Source organism: Adelges cooleyi, unplaced genomic scaffold (genome assembly GCF_023614345.1).
Source record: "Adelges cooleyi isolate 19-005CV unplaced genomic scaffold, UGA_ACOO_1.1 ACOO_flye_CR_arks_rails_tigmint_CR_PRNA_8, whole genome shotgun sequence".
In the NCBI taxonomy this organism is placed as follows: Eukaryota; Metazoa; Arthropoda; class Insecta; order Hemiptera; family Adelgidae; genus Adelges; species Adelges cooleyi.
This window is the reverse complement of record NW_026096513.1, coordinates 948,020-970,001: the sequence shown is the minus strand read 5'-3', so window position 1 is coordinate 970,001 and position 21,982 is coordinate 948,020. Positions and strand designations below refer to the sequence as shown.

Below are 21,982 nucleotides of genomic sequence, written 5' to 3'. Positions count from 1 at the left end.
AAAAACTCTCCCTGATCTATATACGTTTGGTTCCTTTTGTACGATATTCATTTGCGTGTACATAAGATGTTCAGTATTTATTGACTAGAAAATAATTTAAGTAAACAACTAATACGTTCTGGGAATACCACTCGTCTATAACAATTTACTATTTTGAATTATCGAAATTTAATTACTACTATTTACCAATAAACTTACCTCAAAGGACAAATTAAATACCTATCAAATTCATTTTCTGTGTACAATTTTTCGTAAGGTTTTGTTAAGGTAAATTATAATGTTCACATAGCTCTTGTTATTCATTTTAATATGAATCCATAATTTTGCCTTAAAAAAGTGTATTTTGTATCAATAAAAATTGTTTAGAAGATTGGAATAATTTCTAGAATTTACATATAGTGTAAATAGTTTTTTTCAGTTTTTGTTTTGCAATTTAGAAAAATCTGTCTACTTTTAATTTTGAAATGCTCGATACAAAAATTATTAAATTATTAATGTTTTTGATATGCTCCTAAAAACTATAAGAAACCCTCCCTTATAGAATTATAAAGTTACCTTATATTTACCTCGACATTATTTATTAATGTAGATAAATTGGTATTTATAGAAAATATCTGTATTAGAATTAGTAAAAAAAAAAAAAATTTAATATTCATTATCCAAAGAAACATGTTGAAATGATAATTAAAATTTCGTTATAATTTCATTTTTGATTTGTGTACATTTTTTTTCTACTGAAAATATGATCTACAATTAAATATAACATAATGTTAAATAATTATATATTGCATGCAACTTAAATTTTGTATGTTCTATAATAATGTAAAGTTGTAAAATCGTTGAATAGTTTATTTTTTGTTTTGGTTAACTTTAATTGTTATGTTTAGAAAATAATATGATTCATTATAATCTAAATAAACTCATGATTGTACACATGCCCAATTATTTTTTCTTGTATATAAGTCAGTAAATAGATCAACGTTGTGATGTTATATACATATTCAACTACTAACTTATCAACCCATTATAACATGTAAAAATGAAAGTATTGTAATACTCCAGACTCCTTTTTCTCATAATAACAATGTATATAAATAATAGGGCTACTGTAACAATATTGATAATATGATCTTGATAATATTGTGATTTTATTTTTATTTATATTAATTTACTTAAAAAAAAAATTAGATATTAGACTTACTAACTTATAAAATGCCAAATTTACCTAATCGTTTTTGTTTGAGTATATATCTACGTAAATATTATACCTAATAATTTATAATTTTATATAATTATAATAATACAAAATATTATTATCATAATTTTAAGATGGTAATTTGCCTTTTCTATGCTGTTGTCGTCATAGGATGGTATTGTTTTTTAATGTTTGTGTACACAACCCTGTATAATATTTATATTTTCATTTTGACGGTGATTTAAAATAGGAATTTTTTTTTTGTATAAAATTAGTTATGAATGGAGACTGTTTTTTTTTGTTTTAGTTGTATTTTTTTTTAGTTTTAACAAATGTAAGGGAAACTTATTGAAAAATGAAAATAAAATGTTTTTAATTGTTATTAAATATTAAAATTTGTTTTTGATAATCTTTCAAATGAAAGATCAATTTGACATTGTATTCTACATTAAAACAAATTGATTAAATACATTGTCATCTTATTTATATATATGCGTACAATAATAAATAATGAAGAGTGTCTTATAATAATCGGTTGTTTGTGTCAATAGTCGATACAAGTAAATATTAAAATCAATGTGTCAAAAGCTAGATTTTTCATAGCTCAATTGTTTGTAACATTAAATCGGAGTTTACATCGGCTTACATTTTAAGATAAAGTCAATTTTAATTTTTTTGGTTATGGTAAGAGTGTTTTAGTTTAAACATTTTTTGGTTAAAGTGGTATGCATTAATTGTTTTAAAATTGTAACAGTGATGGGCTGCTGATGGCAGTATGACAAAATGTCATTCGACATCGCCTTTATTAAAAAAAATTCAATGTAACACTATGCTAACAGTTGGCGGTACGCTATTTACACTGTTTATTTAATACAATTTTCAAAATTAAAACTAAACAGTCAAATGACATGAGTCATGGTTAAATAAAACAACAGTCATTATTGCATTATTATTTATTTAAAACTGATAAAATGTAAAGAAGAATTGTAGGTAAAAAGTATGTAAATATATTGTATAATAGGCGTCTTGTTTGTATTTTGTATATTTCACTAAAAATTGAAATATGTTGTTACTTGTTACACAACTGTACCCACAAATCCGACATTATATTGGACCGTGAACATTAACAACAGACACAATGTATATTTAACATACATATATATTCATACAATGAATCAAACATTACTTATGCTATAGGAGAGACAGAACTAGTTGGGGCAAGCTGATAATGTTGTAGGCAATAAACTAATTTTTTAACAACAAATTTTATTGTCTCTCTTGCACCTTGGTAAAAGTTTGATTTCTGTGCGCGGCTCATTTAATAAAATGTTTAAACATGTTTTTATTTATATAGTAAATTAAAAATATTTTAAAACAAAACAAATTAATTTTCCCTATATTTAGATCATTATAAGACAATATTTAGGTTTCGTATTTTTAATTTTTAAAGTTTTGTCACCTAATAACAATCAAATAAAATAAATACATAAATAAATGTGTTCTTTTGGGCGATATTGATTAGAGTAAACGGTAAAACGGTCCGAATGTAGTTCTTTCATACAACAGTCAACACATTGTGCAATGTGTAAAAGGTGGATATTTTATTATCTCTAGCATTAATTATAAATAATTATTTATAATCCATGTCTAGTTAAAAATCGTGTTTATTATTGAACAGGTTATCGATTTAAGTTAGGTCTGTAGGTATTTAGGAATGCTAACAGGAACTCGAAAATGCATAATAATAATAATAATATAAAGAAAATATATAATGTATAAATATGAAATTAAATAAAACGATAATATTGAATATTATTAATGAGTATATTTTTCTTATCCTTGTAAATTGTATTTATGGACCTTTCGTCTAATTGACTCATTCACTTAATGGACTCAAATACTCAGGTCCCAGTGAGTTCAATAAGCGGCGTCTACTCTATATATGCATACATTATTTTTAGTTTCAGTGTATGGTGAAGATTGAAAAAAACATTGTACACAATGTATTGTTATATGTTTAAACGAAATAAACTTGTTTTTTTCCGTGCAATGGAAATGATCACAAGTTTAAAAAAATGCTCAGCGACTTGAATAACATAGATTAGTAAGTTTAATCTAAGCACTTAAAACTTTAAGAAAAAAAAAATGTATATATACATAGGTATAATTATTATATTGTCCAATAAATTTCAAAGATCAATAAGTCGAAAAAGATATTATTAATTAGACTAAATTGTTTAATAATTATTTATTCATTTTTGTATAATATAATATACTTGGATATATATTTTTTTATTATATTTCATATTCGGACTTTCTTTTCGGTATGCTATCCGGACATTTTCACCCGACCTTTTGTCCTAGGAACTTTTTTTCCTGGGATTCGTCGATTAGTCATAAAAAATTTAAGCAAAGCTTGTGGAGTGTATATATATATATATAAATATTTTATTTTTTAAACCTTCCCAAATCCTATTGTAATAAAGGCAGTAAAAAGTGCACACTTATACGGTATACCTATTAGTTATATAAAAATTAAAAATGATATGAGGTCACCATTCGATATTGTTATCACTTTTTTTTTATCAAAACTTTAAAGTTTGAGTTTGTGATAAAAAACAATGTTGTCACGTCTTTTCTATAATTGTCATTGCTTAGTGTTCTGCTATGTCGACATACTTAACGTTTTTTTTTATAAACGGTCTACGCCTATTGTAATGATTTAATTAAACGTAATAACTATTGTTGTAGTAATTATATTCATTATGACAATATTTTTGTGTTCTTAAATAAATATCGAAATTTTTGTTCCTTAAATATAAGTGTTACATAACGTTGAATATCTTCAGTACAGTGCAAAAAGATCAACAGTTTTTTCGCTTGAATTTAAAAAATTAAAATGACTTGTATTAGGTAAAAATATTTAATACGTTCTTATGTAAATTCTATTAAAACTCATTGTTGTTTGTAATAGCCAAGATGGAAATTACTCAATGGGAGATCACACGCTGTCAGTGCCCAGACATCTTTACAAGCTCAATCAGGAACGCTTGTGTAAAAGTTTAAATAAAATTCCTGAACTTACCGACTCGGATGTATACGTGTTATTACAAGGCGGAACACCGTTGAGTCATTATTCTACCGATATAGAATATGATTTTAGACAGGTACTTGTGATTTAAAAAATCAAATAATAATTATAGTTTTAATTAACTTCTCTGTGTATTAAAAAAGTCCTGGGTCAATATAATTGTATAATATCTTTAGTGATAATACAGTTAAAAATAATACAGTTTCAACAAATTATCTAATCAGATTGTGAAAAACATAGCAAGGAAAAGTAAACCCAAGCAATGTGAAATAGGTTTTAGAAAAATATACAGCCTAAGTAGGTGCTAAAAAATAATTTTTTAATTTACCACATTTTTAAAACAGTTTATATCATTTGCAGTGCAATAAAATTGTTACTGACTTAGATGAATTATTCATGTATCATTTATAGGAGAAATTATTTTATATTTTTTGTCCGCGATAGATTAAAAAATTATTATTTAATTAAAAAATAATTTTCTGCTTTTTTTAGTCTTTTGTGTGTGTGTATAATTTTGCAATCGATTTTAAACATCTTGATGAAATTATGACAGAGACACGTGGGAAATTTCAGGTTTAGTTCAGTTTCTCTTCACCTGATCATATCTTAAATAGAAAATTTTAATTAATTAAAATAAAAATAAATTGTATACGATTTTTATTTCAATAATAAAACAAATTATTACTAGATCCTTTGATAACTTTGATATACGGAATGAAGTGCATGTTGCATTGATGGCAAAGAAGCAAATGATTTTTAGTGGCAAGATGGGAGATCAAACGATATTTTACTGCTTGAGTAGCATTTTTTTTGGCAGATATCACTGCACTTGTCGCAAAAAGTGTTTATGGTTGAATGAAAATCTGCCTTATCAGCTACCTGTTGAACATAGGCCTCATGTTGATGTCGTAGTCTTGCTTCACGTTCCTGACATGTCTGTTTAGCTATTAATTCAGAGTGTCTCAATCGATCTGATTCCAGTTAAGAGATATGCGTTAGGGTAGTCTCAAACGATTTTGCTTGAGCCATTCGTTCCTTAGCATTTGCGCGTTTGACATTGCGATGATTTTTGAGAACTTATTAAGCTTGTTTACGTCATTTGGCTAATCTTGCAGACTTACCTGTTTCCAATTCTTGTTGAAACTTGTCGTTTTTGCTTCTTCTTCTCTAGGCGTTGACTTGCATTGGGTAGTCTTCTTGAACATTGTAAAAATTATAACTAATGCACTATTCACTTCATAAGTTAATTACACAAATAAACCATCAATGTTATAATAAATTACATATAATATAAATTCAGACAAGTATAACATATAGATTTAGGTATATAATTTCTAGCAGTTGGTTGTCACCAAAAGCAACAGGTAGAAAGGCTTTAGATGGTACAACCAATGGTACAGAACAGACAAAGAAACAAACAGACAGGCAAGAAAACGAGTTTATATTGCATTGTTATCCAGTTCTGAGCTATATTTAAAGTTTCAAGTCTCTAGCTTATCTGGAAGTTAGTTTAAAATCAATTGCCAAAATTTTTACCGATTAAACAAGAAAGCGAGTTAATAAAATGTTTTAAAAATTAATTATTTTATGTATAAAGTAAAAGAAATTAAAGAATTAAAAGTAAGGCCAAAGACTAGTTGTTAACAAATAATCAAGAGTTAACATTTTCTGACCAAGAGTGTTAAAAATGTCAGTAGGAACGTAAACTTTAGAAGAAAAAGACGTTAAGTGCGGGAGAAATGTTTGTATTAAATTTTTCAAAAATGCACATGAAATAATTAGCATGCTTTAAAACTTTTGAGGTCAAATTCATCATCTATAAAAATTGTCCATGTTTTATCATGTATTAGCTTAATTACTAATGCTATATTTATTATTTATCATTATTTAGATCCAAATAAATGTATTTATTAAATAAAACAATTTTAAAACGTTTTAAATGTTAATTTAATTAAAAGAAGTGAGAATAATTTTGATAACCCTTATTACGTATTAACGCATTAAGACATAACCTTTGAATATCGCCAAATATTTAAAAAGTGTATTTTGTACATATTTTATAAAATAATTAGTATTTCTATCAATTTTATTACTTATATAAATGGTTTAAACATTAATGCATTATTGATTTAATATTTTAAGAACCTGATTAAATATTTTTGAATTGTATGACTTGTAGACAACATATTTATTGGCAATTATGATGTATTTTTGTAAAAAAAAAAATAAAAGATCATTTTTAAAATTGTTTAAATTGGGAAAATAGGTACTATATAATAACTCGTTTTTACAGGAAAGGACTAAGTTGCATAATTTAATTTATTACTGCTTAATAAATGAACTATCTAACATGATTTTTTGGTAGTAGTAATTGAGTAGTTTTAAACGTAATTTAAGTATCATTAATATGCTTCAGGTTTATGTATTATAACTTTTGTTGTTTGACATTCATGTTTCAAGTATATGATATCTAAAACATAATAATTGTATAAGAGGTTCGCCTATGTCTACTATAAATACCGTCTATTAGACCGACCAAAAAAAAGTGTTTTTTTGTTTACCCGAAAAATGTTTCTTTGGGGTTAAACAAAGAAAATATCGAAATTTGAACTAGATCGGATAATATTTAGAGGTTACTCAAAGTTATTTTGTCTTTCCAATTGATTAACACGTGTGAATATGATATGAGTGAGTTAGTTGGAATGATAATAAAAAAAAACTTTAAAAAAGTATATGAGAAAATATTTATTAGCACTATTAAAAAGTTCATTAAAAAAAAAATCTGTTTTTTTATGTTAATAAATAACCAAATAAATAAAATGTTTTTCTCATATACTTGTATAAGTTTTTTTTGTCATCTTTCCAGCGAGCCCACTCCGAATATTGTAATTAGTAGCTTCATAATTGAAAAAGATATATATAGCCAAAAGAAAAAAATATATCATCCTTACACGTCTCAATTAAATGGCCAAAAAAGTTTTGAATCACCTCTAAATATTATCCAATGAAAATTTTTTTTTCAAATAGGTCTAATAATTACGTTTTTTTTCCTCGCGTTAGGTTTTCACATGGGTTCATTTACATTTGTATATTACTTAAGATAACGTTGGACACGTGACCACTTACTTAATCGTATACATTTTTGTATATTTTTGAATGTGTAACACGTTCACTGCGGATGACTCCAATTTACAAGGTTTTCAGCAGTGAACATATGTACTTTGTAGGCAAGTATTAGCGATTGATCGAAATCAATGTTAAGATAGTTTTATTTAGACGAAACTTTTTTTTTACAAAAAACGTGTTCTATTACCTTATGATTTTTACGTTTTACATAGTTTTTCTAAAGGTATACTATACATTTATTTCCTAAAAATGTTATGGTAAGATACTGGAAATTTTATCACCTAAAAAAAAAGATTTCCCAGAAATAATGATTCGGAGACGATATAGTTTAGTCAATAGTGTATTACAGTATTATAATTTATTAATTACACTAGGTATATAACAAAATATTAATTTTGTACAAGAACCGAAGTATAACATTTTTTTTTTGCTACGTATAGTTATTTTTTAAATCATTATATTATTTCATAGACGGGAACAACTTATAACCCAAAAATTACTATTTTCTCATTTTTTTGTGTTTAAAAAAAATCGTACATTAATTCTGAGGATAGCATTGAATTCAGCAAAGAAACTAGGTATTTGAAATACTTTTTAGAAAATTATCCATACTTAGACACTTTAAAATATCATTAAAACAGGGTGGTTTGTTAAGAGTTTGTATTTTTTTTTTTTATAAAAAAATATTAAATACTAAAAACGTAAGTTTTTCTCGCGGGGGTTTGTTTTTATTTAAAAAACGCTATAGCTCATAGGATAGTAAATTAAAAAAAAAACTAATATCCAAATGCTTTTTGACAGTATGATATATTATATTATATCATTTTTATAATAATTATATAATATATGTTTAAGGTGTGTACAAATAATAATATTAACATAGTATATTATGTTATGTATGTTAACTTAATAAAATAGAGTTTATTATCATCTTTAATCAATAAATAATTACTTAATCAACCGCGGATAAGCGCAAAACACTACTAATATAGCTGTGCTCGTCAATGTAGTGTAATAAATATTGTGTGTTATTATCAATATTTGCGAGTGAATTATAATTTTCATTGCGTACAAAAACACAAACACACTAGATAAAAACAACAACAACAATAATAACATCAACAGTAGCAATAAAAATCACAACATTATAACAGTAATAATATAAATGATTACAATATACTCGAGTTTATTAATTACATTGTGAGTCCACGTTTGATTTGTCTACGTGTTGAAATCCAAGGTTCTAAGTGATTTATGTTAATGTCAGTATTGCTATCAGCCAAAAATGTTATAGATATATAGCCTTTAGGCCCGTTGGGTTCAGACAAATTATTTTAAAAGCGTTTCCACCGAGTAATAATAATTACTCGCGTTGCTTTCAACATGTTTTTATACTAATTTCTGACGCAAACTGCCTTCGCTGCAATAAAACATTATTTTCATGACTGCTAAAGTAAAGCTGATATGAAACGTGTAAATAATAAAAATAATTTATGTTTGAAGAAAAATGTAGTTTTAGTGTTCACTGTGTTGTTTTGTGCCTTATAATATGATTGTATTGTAGGAGTCTACAGGAATGACAAATATAGAATAGAATAATCAATTAATTAGAAGTTTTGGTGTTAAAGTTTGATTGTTTTATAATTTCCATTCTTGTTTCCATATTGCAGCATTTTATTCAATAAAATAATAACCATTTAGTGAGAGCAGTGAGAGCAGAAAATTTGTTAAGATTTATCCTGACGCTGTTAGCGTCTATCATAACTTTTTAATCCTTCAAAATACATACAGTATGTCTAATCTAATTTAATATACTAATCGTGTATAGTGGGTATCTTAAGCGGTCTTGAGTTTAAAAATAATTATATTTTAACCCCCTTAATCGAGAGAACTAATACAAAATAAAAAAGTCTTTTCTATTTTGTTTTATTACTGTAGGTTTTATGAGCTATACGGGTGAACATTTTATTTTAAGGATACAAATTTAATTTTAACTTGCCCTTGTCAATCATCGATTGATTTAGCATGACATTTATGAAACTAATATTTCAGGAACCTTATTTTCTATGGACATTTGGAGTTTGCGAACCCGGCTGTTACGGTCTGTTGCAAGTGTCGACCGGGAATGTGCATTTGTTCTTTCCCAAAATCCCGGAAGAGCATTACGTTTGGATGGGAGTGCCATTGGACATTGAAGAATACAAAAAACGCTATCAAGTCAAGAACATCTCTTACGTGGAAACGGTAAATGAACACTAACAATATTTTTGCTTTATTATTTTTTATTTATTCTTAGTGTGGACGCGTAGGAAAGATATAGCTTGAGAAAAATACGATTAAAACCCGTTCAAGCCGGTTTAAAGGACGATTCAATTAATTGACAATTAATTAGTTGACACTCGCTAGTTGTATGGGAATAGATTCTAGCCATGAGTGCAAGTGCTCTGTTAATCGCTCATTAAGTGATTATTTTGGCTGAGTCTACATTGGTCGGCTATACTCGGAATAACTCGTGAATAGTGAATAGTGTGAGACATTAACTTGGATAACCATGAATGATCGTGTAATTAATTGGAAAAGTCATTCGTCTATTATAGGAGTTTTATAATTAAAGGGTTAAAAACATAAGTGGGGAAATTGTTAATGCTCAAAAAGAAAGTAAGTATGGTCGAGAAATTATCATGCAAGAAAAAGGGGGAATTGAAAACGACTCGATGTGTAAAAGTGTGCCCGAATGTAGTGGAGGGAGGTAAGAAGTGTTTAGTGTGATGATCTGGTCCTAATTAGATCAAAATGTCGATAGGACAGTTGTGCAGCGGTTTCAGGGTGCTGGACATGGATAAAAAACTAAATATCGAAGGAGTGTAGTGAAAATATCAATGTTAAGGTGTGGTGTAATGAGAGAGGGGGATATTAGAAATTAGTAAATAAGAGGTAGATTAGGTGGAGTAGCTCTAAAAAATAGTTTAAGATGGTCATAGAACCAGGAGCGACAACAATGAAACAGTGAAAAAGGTAGAAAGAAAAGCAATGGGAGAAAAAATAGCTAGAAATAATTGAACATTAGGTGAATGGAAGTGGATGGAAGTGCGAAGGTTGGGTTTGACCGTTTTGAGGACTAAGGTGGCCTACAAATAGTTGTGACTTGTTAGGTAGAACAGTAGAAGAATAGATAATAGTTAAAAAATAATAAAACGCCTAATAATATAAATATTCATCGAGTACAAAAGTGTAATGGCTTCTGACCTTAAATATTGTACCAATATACAATATTTATTTGATTTGAGTGATGGCAATGTAGTACTAATTTATCGTATGTACTATGTAGCTTCTTGGGTGCTGTTTAATGGTAAACACTTGGTGCATTCTTACCGGTAGTAATAAAAAAACGCTTGAACTTAACTCGCATGTGTCAAAACAAGTTAGTGTTGGCTTCAAGTATACAGCTTGGCTTAAAGTGAATATAGAAAAAATACGATTCTGAAATACACATGATTTTTCAAATACTTAAATTATAGAACATAATCTCTGTTCACAAGTTACATAGCTTTATCAGTTGTTTTCTATTTGGCTAGTGTTAAGTCTTGGGTTGGCAAAGAACTAAATAATGGGGAAAAATTGTTTTTCAAAACGCCGAAATTATTACTTTCTATAAATAATTTTTCAAACATTGAACAGGGAACATTATATAATAGTAATGATATATAGTTATAAGTATATATACTCAATGATACTATGTATACTCTGTTCAGAATAAGAACAGAGTATATATTATATAAATAATAACTATAAGCGCATACTGTGTTTATAGTTTCCCATAGTATGCTGTGTGTACCTATTAAAACACTATTATTAAAATTGCAGCGTTAATTGTATGCGTCACGGTGTTTTACACGTTGTTACATTTAGAACACATTCGAAAATCAGTTTTAGTAGTGTTTAAATGCGGCGGTTAACACGGGAAGGGGAAGATAAAAAAAAATGTGATAAAAATAGCACCTGTTCTAACATGTGCAAATTTTTTTTTAGGACAGATGACAAATTCTTGTTGCGCTTTTTCTGTGATGTTACGTTTGACGGTTGACAAATATTGTTATTTTCATTTAATTTTGATTTCAACTTGCAATCACGTTGGCGGTAAGAGGGATTTAAAAAAAAATGTTATTACAAATTTTCATTATTTAGAGAAGTTAAAAAAACGAAAAGCTTTGCTCATTTTAAAACTGCAGCTCGTTTTATAACAATTTTTCCTAAGGAATTTGATGGTTTATTATAATAGTCTTCTTCTTCACTGGCATTTACAACTCTATTAGAGTTTTTGCCGCCATCACTACATCCCTCCATTGTTAATCCATTGTTAGTCGGGCAAAACTATTATTTTTTTAAATTTTTTACTAAAATATAGAAATGTAGATTGGCGTTAAGTTTTGATGAACCCATGTTAAAAAATCCAAACGTGACGGAATAATAATTATTGAATAGTTGCCAAACCACCATTTACACTCGGTGTTTTTAATTCAACGGAAGTTTTGAGAACCTTGGCCGTTGCATTATACTATATCTAAATCGCATATCTTTATTAACACAAAAGCAACACACTGCAATAATACTATTATTGTAAACGTGTTCACTATAAAGAGTTAACGAATTTAAACCTTTTTAAAATACCTGAGGCATTAGTTTTAGTCACAAATTATTTATTTCGGTTTTACAGTGTAATATTTCAACATTACATATATCTTTATTGTGTCTGCGAACATGATGTAATATCTGGTACAGGTCAATCCTTTGCCGGTTAAATAACGTATAAACAATTGTCCAGTTTAATAGTTATAATAAAATCAAAAAAATAATATTCATTAAGTTAATTTTGTTCTCAATAGTCGAAAGAACAAAATTTGTAAAAAAAATTAACAGGAAGGCTAATACAAATTTATTGTTTCTTTTTCAGCTGCTAGAAACCTTGGAATTATTAAAACCCTCCGTGATATTGACTTTGGTATGTACTACATTTTTTTAAATAAATATTATTTAGCTTCTTCTACAATAAATATGTGATAGTTATCATCATATTTTAATTTCAAAACAACAACACTCAGAGAAGAGGCAAATTGATTGAATTTACTTCAATAACAGTTAATTGCTTAAATAGTTTATGTTATTATTTACATATTATGTTTTTCATACAGTCTAGTACAACAAACGCATTGTTCTCAAGGTCTGTTATTTAGCATAAAACTATATTATGTATTAAAAATGTATAAATTAATTTTAAGTTATGCAATTTGTTAACTGTGTATTGTATGTCGTTGTTTATTATAGTTAAATCTAGATTTGATTAAATAATAATCGTGGATCAATTTTTTAAAAATATTTAAAACAATAAGAACATTATTCTGTTGGCTTCTTTATCGTTGGATTTTTTTAATATTTATTAACTTAACATTCACAATTTATTTTACTTTTTTAAGTGCTTGTATTAAGGTAAAATTTAAGTTTTCTAAAAAAAAAACGACAAGAGTACCTAGTCAAGGGGATTGAAAGCGGTCTGTTCTTAGACCAAAAGGCCTGACAAAATTTGGATTTCAATTCTGTAAAGAGATACGAGTCCTTAAAACCCGTTCGCTTTCAACCCCCTTAAAGTTCTCCTTTTAACGGGTACAACATATTTTTTCTATGACCATTTTAACGATCTACATATGCTTTTCCATAAACACTTTTTTTTAATTATTTGACTAGGGTATGACATCCTCTTAAGGTTAGTGAAATTGAACAGTTATCGCGAAAAATATTTTTATATCAAACATTCGAAACTGTAAATAATAAAGGTTTTTTTTTAACAATAACTTCAAAACCAATAGATAGGTCATTTGTTTACACCTATACAATATAGGTGCAATAAAGAAAACAAATATGGGCTATATTTGTTTTCTTTATGCAGTCGATGCTATGTGCCTAATGTATGAGTATGTTTCGCAATAACTCAGTGATAATTATAATTTTTTCTTATGCGTAACGACGCGATTGCGTCGCGGCCAAAACAATTGTGTCCAGTCATGTGATAAAGACGTTGTTGTTGTTTACTAAAATATTCGGTTTTCTACTTTCAAAACTGTTTACCAATAAGATGACACAATCGTTATCATATTTTTTTATTGGCTATAACAACTATAAGAATAATAACAACAGTCAACAAACATTGAGAGTTACAAAAGTGGCTATTAACGATTTTTTAAAAATATTATTTACATTTTCTTCGTGACTCGTGTACACAAATTATATTTACACTGAAACGAACCATTTGTGTCCTAATTTAGTTTTTTCTTTCGCAATTCGACCAAGTACACTCGGTGGCAAATAAGTGCACTAATTAATAATCTAGCGGCTATGGAATTGTAATAATAATATTGTTTTATTGTTATTATTACTTATTATCAATTGTCGACAGTTTTGCAGTTGATGGTTAGCTCGATGTGGTCCGCCTAGGAGCATTTGCTTTGGCAATAGTTTGTATAATAATGTTATACATTCTTAGTTCAATGTTTTTGAAAACCCGCATATTTAATATTCAGCAATTAGATAGTATTCACAGAAATCAATTTATATAATATAAATAATATTATAGCTTTAGACAATTATAGTACATAATAATAGTATTCCTCTAAAGATAAACCCAATAATACATAATATTATAAATCGTTTTATATATTGTCTTATTTACGCTGCGCTATCGTTTTGATTCATTCAAATTAGTATTTTTTGTTTTTATAATATAATATTCTGTTTTGTACACATTAGTCTATGTTTATAACGTCTGATACGTCTGTGATGTTTATTGTTTTGACGCGTTAAGCTTATATAGAAATATTTAAGTAGTTATAATAATATAAATAGTGTAATTAAATTGTAGATGATTATGAACATTATTTAGTACGTCTATATGATAAAGTTAAAACGGTTTGAAATTAAAACGCAAATATGTCATGTAAACATTTTTAAACGGTTTAATCAAACATCAAACCGTTTTCAAAATTAAAACTGTTTTAAACTTACAAAACGATTTCTTAATTGAACATATAAACGTGGCTTTTTCATTTTGTATTTGTATTATCACAATCATACCAGAATTATCAGTTTTCGTTAAAAATGTTTACTGAACCTATTTAATTTTAGGGACATACTAGTATAAACGGATAAAATAGTTATAGAGCTAAACCGTTTTAAGAAATTTAAAACTGATTTAAATTTAAACAGTTTTAACGCTATCATATAAATGTATTAAACGAACGTTTGCGTCTATAGATAAAACTCATTCAACAATAGTATTTGTTTTGTTTTACAAAAATATTAAAACTACCGATGATTATAAATGCTGACAATAGTCAATAATATACTATAACAATCTAGACGAAAACTGGGACAAACGAAACAGCCGATTTTATTATTTATTATTAAATGCAAATATAGTTTTTTTTCATACAGCCATATAATTGTTAATTGTTTATAGTTAGATAAACTTGTTTTAGGTAAACTAATCATTTTTGGTCCATTGATATTTAATACAAATGCTCGCATAGTATCAAAGAATAATAGTAGTTCATATATTCCAAAGGACGATTACCTCTCTCTTCATTTCCACCAGTCGATACGTCTATACAAATTTAACTAAATAATTGAAAATAATTATTGTTCTGGTAAGGGCATTTTATGGGTTGAACTAAAAAAACCTCAACAATCAATCGCTTTAATTTAAAGTGAACAAAATATAATCGTAAACCACATGTGAGATTTCAAATTAATTGTTCATTAAATACTAATTAGCTTATAAATGAATTTATTAAAATGTTGTTTTAAAACAATATCCTTTTTTAATGAATACTGTAAATGCATATAAATCAATAAAGCATTATAGTAATTAATATTCATCTTTACTTTGCTTAAAACAGAACAGACAACAAACCTTGAGCCTAAAATTTCCAATTTTATGTTTAGTACTTATTAACTTTAGACACAACAGAGCTTTAAAGTTTTTTTTAGTGAAAGCTTAGTAAACATTATTGTATGTGTTAGTCATACGTATGGATAGGTAATCCAACTCATTTTGGCTAGAAAATGAGATTGGTCTTTTTATGCCCAAATTACAGATTTATACATTTTATATTATGGCTGTACGATTTTGTGTATTATATTTGAGACACTTACATTTTTAGAAAATATAAATTCACACTTTTACCAATATATATTTTCATTTCATGTATAACATTTTTTTTTGTTGAAACGGTAGTTTACTAGTTTTAACTGTATCATTACTCATGTTATAAACATAATTATTTTTTTTCAAAAATCAATAATAAGAGAAACAAAGTTTTAAATACTCCAGTTTATTTAGTTTTATAACATCAAATCATTTGTTGTAATTTGTATTTTATTTTATAATAATTATAGATAATGTTATATTCTAATATTATCTTGGTTTTCATTTTAATCTTTTTTGTTGAATTACATATTTTTTTTTAGAAAGGACAAAATTCCGACAGTGGATTAACATGTCAAGAAGTCCATTTTGATGGTATAGATAGGTAAGTTATTGCAATAAAAATGTATTAAATAAAATAATACTTACATTTTTATTTCTTACAAAGGTTTACAGTAAACAACAAAATACTATACAAAACAATATCAGAATGGTAAGTACTTATTATTTAAATTATATTCTTACATTTGTAACATTTGACAACAATTATTTTTTTTTTTAAAAAGGATTTAACATATTTTTGTATCGATCAACTATATACTCTGTTAATTCAGCGGGATACCGTAGCTCAATTAGTTTTTTATAATTCATTGTCATCACATTTAATCCGATTTTTCTAAAATGTCTGATCCTCGTGTCTTCAATTCCAATTAGGTGGTTGCTTTCCCAACAATAGTGTTCAGGTAAATGTATAAGAATGGCGGTACACATTCCAGGGTTTTCTTTGAAGTTTATGTACCTACAGTCAATTTTACAGTTTTCTGGATGTATTAATGCGTCAATGAAATAAATACTCATTACTGGCAATTGGCTCAAGATGACTGAGTAAGACACATCCAAGTCTTTGAAAACATTCTTAATATTTTTGCTGATGTGTTTCACAATTTTTTTTATTCGGAAATCTAACCAAATGCTTTTGGCAGAATTGTCTTTAGGTAGAACGGGTCCATTGTAGTGTTCACATTCCAACGTCATGCATTGATCAATGAGTTTTAATTTCATTTTGGTTTGATCATTTTGTCCATCATCGTCATACAACTGTTGTAAGAAACTAGCATTGAATACTCTGTGAATAAAATTCAGAGGATGTTTTTCAAGATAAACACAAGCTAATAACATGTCCAGTGTTTCTTTAGACCTAAAGTTAAAAAACTCTTTGTTCATTATGTCTTCAATTTTTTTCCAAAATTCATAAGCTGATTTTGGCTTGTAATTTAACTGGCCAAAAGGCCAAAAAAGATCCCTTATTTGAGATGAACTTAAATTCGGCTCACAGTTTATTATATATTCTGCACAGCCTTCGAAAATGGGTTCTGAACGTATGTTGAATTTCGAACAGTAGTTCATAATTTCCACCATTAATGATGGACTGTAAATGGCTTTATGTTTCGCTTTAATGTATCGTTCTACAGCCTTTATAATTCCTATGTCGACATAATTAATTTGATTTAACTCTTTGATAGTGGAAGTTAAATTAGTTTCGCTCATTGTGTGTATATTAGTGTTGATCCACCGAGACGTGATTTTTAAAATGGTATTTGAATAGCATTTTGTTAATCTCATGGTGTATAAAATTTCTATCAAATCGTCGGCGCTTAATTTGTGCCAAAAATTTTGAAATTGTCTTTCCAACATGTTCATTATGGTCTTGCGACTCTTTTTGAGTAGATATAAAATTCTGAACACTTTAATGACGCTTTGTTCGTCAATTTGATCGCTCTTGTCCATTATTCCAACCCAAAGCTGATCTGCTTTTTTTACTTCGTTCAATTTGGAAAACGTATCGATTGACCTGCACAACTCATTTATATCTAGTTTACTTTCGATGACTCTGCATAATATTTCTTCAGAAATTATGTTTTTGAAAACGTCCAATGGCAAAACTCTTACACGATCAATAGGTATTAGTTCTAATGCTTCAACGACAGCCGAGTGATCGTCACCTTTAGAAATTATACCGAGTAACTTATTAAGTATTGGCGTTTTTGTGTAATCTATATTAGGTTTAGTCTCTAAAATTGAAGAAAGTCTGTTGGTTGCCACATGAAATTTGAAATTTTCTAGTTCTACAATTTTTTTCAATGCAACAAGCGCAACCGCTGGTGTTACATCGTCGAGCATGACTATTTCAAGAAGGTCCATTAACGATTTTACAGACGAACATTTTTTAAATCCTCGGATAACGTCAACAATTTCTTCTTCGGCTTTCTTACGTTCACTTTCAGTTTTTATATCGTTCAGTTTTTCTACTAGTTTGATTGTGCTCGTATTGATTTCTGATGTACAATCATTATCACAGCATATATCGCTGCCGCATACATTACGCACGATCAATGGTAATTCTCTGATATCGGTTCCTTCTTGTATAAGTACAGAAGTATGTCCTAACTTATTTGATTTGCATCTGATCTGTCGAGTTTTCAAAATGTTCATATACTGTAATAGATGAAAATAACTCACTCGGTTGGTTAGCAAACTTCGGAGTACTATCCTAGACATTTCCCCTTTTGTCGCTGCTGTACAAATTTCAAATATTATATTATTAAATATCCTTTTTTCAAATTTAAAAAATGTTTATTTTAACATCTGGATATTATGGTTGACTTGATTGATCCATTATTACTATCACATATTTTGCAACACCTAGATAAGATTATTGATAATGATAAAAAAAAAAATACAACTCATTTTCATGTGTAGTTCAATGTTATAGAGGTAGGTGGAGCCACTAGCACCGTTGGTAGTATGAAGCTTTGAATTTTATAAATTATTGTTGAGTTTAGACCTAACCAACCTAGGTATTAGGCATTACTTTTATACAATTTCAAATACATTTTTAAATTAAAAAAAATATATTTAAATAAAAACTATTAGTTAACTAAAATTGTATTTTTATTTGAACAAATTCAAATAACAAAATTAGTTTCTCAGCTAATAAAAAAGTGTTATATTATTAAATAAAATATTTTTTTAATTAAAATCCAAATGGAAGTAATTGTCATTGGCGGAACTACAGGGTGTACCTAAGCAAAGAAAAAGCTTTACTTTAGTAAATATTATTTGAAATTATAAATAATGATTTATTTGAAATAGTTAATAAATGTATTATAACAAGATTTGTGTCATATACAAATTTATTTTTAATAAAAGTATAATTTGTACGCTAAGTACACATGTATTTGTATTTTAAAATATGTTATTTAAATGTTATTTATAATTTTAAACAAAATGTTTTTAAATAATTTTTTAATTTATATTTTTAATTTAAAAAAAGTTATTTCGTTAAAATTAAATATTGATTGTTATTTGTATCTTAATCCGTTCAGTATATGATATAAATGTTTGGATATTTATCAATTATAAATTCAAGTTTTTGATTATTTGAGTTTTTATTTAAATAATCAAATTAATTTTTTATTTTAATAATTCCGAGGTTTACGTTCATTTTGTGTTAGATATTCTTTACGCGCTTGACATCAGACACTGTTTACAATAATTGGTTTCTTTGAAATTACAATTTTTATTTTTATTAATAAATGTTGGTTAGTCGTTAACATTCCCATTCGTTAATTTTTCCAAACATCAAGCAATGAAGGTTAAACATAAGAATGAGGAGAACCAGATATGCAACGACAAGGCAAGGCCTTTAGTAGAGAAGAAGAGTCGTTAACAAGTTAAAAAATTGAAAATAATTATTTTGTTTTATACATTTATTATTAATTTTTTTAGCCGCGTCATTAAAACAGAATACGAAAAAGAAGTTATGAGATATGCAACCAAAGTAACGTGTAACGCTCACAAATCAGTCATGGCCAAATGCAAACCAGGCTTGTTCGAATACCAATGCGAAGCCAATTTCTTACACTATGTTTATTTTGTTGGCGGATGCAGACATGTGGGATACAACAATATATGCTGTTCTGGGTTAAATGGGGCCGTCTTGCACTACGGACATGCCACTGAACCAAATTCTAAACTGATACTCGACGGCGATATGTGGTATGTATGTAGTTTGTATTACTGTTAGGTAGATAATAATTGGCGTTAACTTGACCATGATTATTTATTGTGTAGTCTTTTTGATATGGGGGCTACGTACTGCGGGTACACTGCCGATGTTACAGTGTCCTTTCCCGCTAACGGAAAGTTTACTGAAGACCAACGCGCTATCTATAACGCCGTACTTGCTTCTAATCTGGCTGTTATGAAAGCAATAAAACCGGGTACGATTGGTTCAACTGTGGCTGTAATATAATATATTTCAAGTAAAGCGTTAATTTTATTGTTTCAATGTTTTGTCTTGTAAATCATTTTAGGTGTATGCTGGGTGGAGATGCATACATTGGCCAATAAAGTGTTGTTGAAAGGACTACGCGACATAAAAATACTCCAAGGGGACGTTGATGAAATGTATGAAGCGGGCCTCGGAGCTGTGTTTCAACCTCACGGTCTCGGTCATTTACTAGGTCTTGATGTTCATGATGTGGGCGGATATTTAGACGGTTGTCCAGAAAGGCCAACAATGCCTGGTCTCAAAGCTTTAAGAATGGCTAGAAAGTTGGAGGCCGGCATGGCAATTACTATCGAACCGGGATGTTATTTCATCAAACCGGTAAGACGGAAAAAACACATTATCGTGTATAGAAATAATATTGAATGTTGGTTGATGGCCGATAGGTGTTGGATCGTGCACTTAAAAATGATGATCTAGCAAAATTTTTCAACACGGAAGTACTTGAACGATTTCGACAATTTGGTGGCGTGCGTATTGAGGACAATGTTTTCGTTACTGAAGACGGAGTTGAAAACTACACGCCTGTGCCAAGAACGTAAGTTTAATCGACCAGTGAAGTGTTTGATGATACTTGTTTCATTAAGAGGACGTCAAACACCCGTTATTTTCTTCAAAAAACCTGCCTTGTGCGGATTAATTTTACAAAGGCTATAATCAAAACTAAGAAACCAAATTCTTACATAATATAGACAACAACATTGTCGGTGTTCTACCATCGCCCTTTTTTAAATATTTCAAACAGTTAATGAATAATTAATTAAAGAAAGGACTTTTTTAAATATGATATAGCGTTGGTTGTATTAGTATATCGAAAAAATACGGATGATGGAACACAGATAATTTTGTCATAAATAATATGTATGAATTTCTCTTTCCTTAACTATGTATGAAGCCTGATAAAAATTAATCTGCGCAGAGCAGTTTTGATGGCAAAAAAATTGTATTTTATCCTATAGAAATGACTGTGATAGTCTGACAAAAAAAAATGGCAATTAACAAGTATCCTCATTACTGTATAAATAAGTATACATTATAGTTAAAACTCTAAATTAAGATTTTTCGAAAAATTGCCTATACTTTACTCCTTAGAAATGGCCGGTGTGGCGTCCTCTTAACAAAAAATATCATTATTTTTTTAGCGTTGAAGAAATTGAAGAGTGGATGAGTAAAAAAGAAGCAACGGTATAATCACAGATTCCTATTAAATACGTTTTCTATTGATATTATACCATTAATTATTCATTATTTATATTGTGAAATTGTTGTATTACATTATTGTTAAAAACATGAATTATTTACCATTACATATTAAATACATATTGAATAATTATACTTAAATCATAATATTTTGTTAACAAATTATTAAAAAAAAAAACTAGCCTTAAAACTACATTTTAAACTCATTCTTGTATTCAATCTTAACAGTGAAGTTTTTAATAAATGCCAATGGTTTTTGATTACCCAAGTTTCAACTTTTTTTTTTTTTTACAAATATTCCATTGAACATTGATAACTGTTAAAACTTAACTATACAGCCTGTAATTTATACAGTATTAGGCTTGAGAATCGACTGCTGTTATTATAAGAAAAACGATTGTAAAATTAGTTTTAATTTATGGACAATATAAAGTAAAATCAAACTGATGAATATGAAAAATGTGATGACGTCCAATAAGTAATGTTCATAAAAGCTCATCTCTACAGCTGAAGATATTGTGCTTGTCGTTTCACTGTGTTTAATCACATACTCTGTCCAAAATACGGCTGTTTCCAACGCGCTCATCGGTCTGTCTCGAAATCTTGCAGACAGTTCAATTGAGTTTATCCGATATCTAAAAAAAAAAAAAAAATTGTTGCATATTGTAATCAATATATGGTCCTACTTTGTGAAGCCAAAAGTAAAAAAAGTTCAACCCTATTTACTGATAGCCCTTTAACTGAACGAATTTATGGGATGTTTTTGAATGTTGAACATTGTAATCTAGCTTAAATCCTCTTTAGTAAGAAAGAAAAAGTTTTTTA

The 21,982-nt window shown here is 27.9% G+C and overlaps 2 protein-coding genes across 7 annotated transcripts in view; one reads left to right on the top strand and one right to left on the bottom strand.

Moving 5' to 3' along the window:
- The first annotated feature begins 3,844 nt into the window (after nucleotides 1-3,844).
- Nucleotides 3,845-21,400, top strand: LOC126845734 (xaa-Pro dipeptidase). Its single transcript, XM_050584600.1, has 11 exons — nucleotides 3,845-4,108; nucleotides 4,170-4,362; nucleotides 9,465-9,656; nucleotides 12,364-12,411; nucleotides 15,930-15,991; nucleotides 16,055-16,099; nucleotides 19,396-19,665; nucleotides 19,741-19,889; nucleotides 19,983-20,278; nucleotides 20,344-20,495; nucleotides 21,100-21,400. Exons 1-11 carry the CDS (start codon nucleotides 4,095-4,097, stop codon nucleotides 21,146-21,148), a joined length of 1,470 nt encoding a protein of 489 aa, XP_050440557.1. The 5' UTR covers nucleotides 3,845-4,094; the 3' UTR covers nucleotides 21,149-21,400.
- The window catches only part of LOC126845733 (UDP-glucosyltransferase 2-like), a 33,688-nt gene continuing 32,949 nt past the window's right edge, over nucleotides 21,244-21,982 (bottom strand). For 4 of the 6 annotated variants that reach the window (XM_050584595.1, XM_050584594.1, XM_050584596.1 and 1 more), the window contains exon 5: nucleotides 21,248-21,792. In XM_050584595.1, coding sequence (XP_050440552.1) covers nucleotides 21,540-21,792 — 253 coding nt within the window. In that variant the 3' untranslated portion in view covers nucleotides 21,248-21,539. Of the gene's footprint in view, nucleotides 21,793-21,982 lie in introns of all 6 variants that reach the window. The other 2 variants (XM_050584592.1, XM_050584598.1) reach the window with 2 other exon arrangements.

Coding starts and splice junctions, on each gene's coding strand:
- LOC126845734 (XM_050584600.1), top strand. Junction 16,100..19,395: donor TACAAAACAATATCAGAATG/GTAAGTACTTAT, acceptor TAATTTTTTTAG/CCGCGTCATTAAAACAGAAT. Junction 20,496..21,099: donor TACACGCCTGTGCCAAGAAC/GTAAGTTTAATC, acceptor TTATTTTTTTAG/CGTTGAAGAAATTGAAGAGT.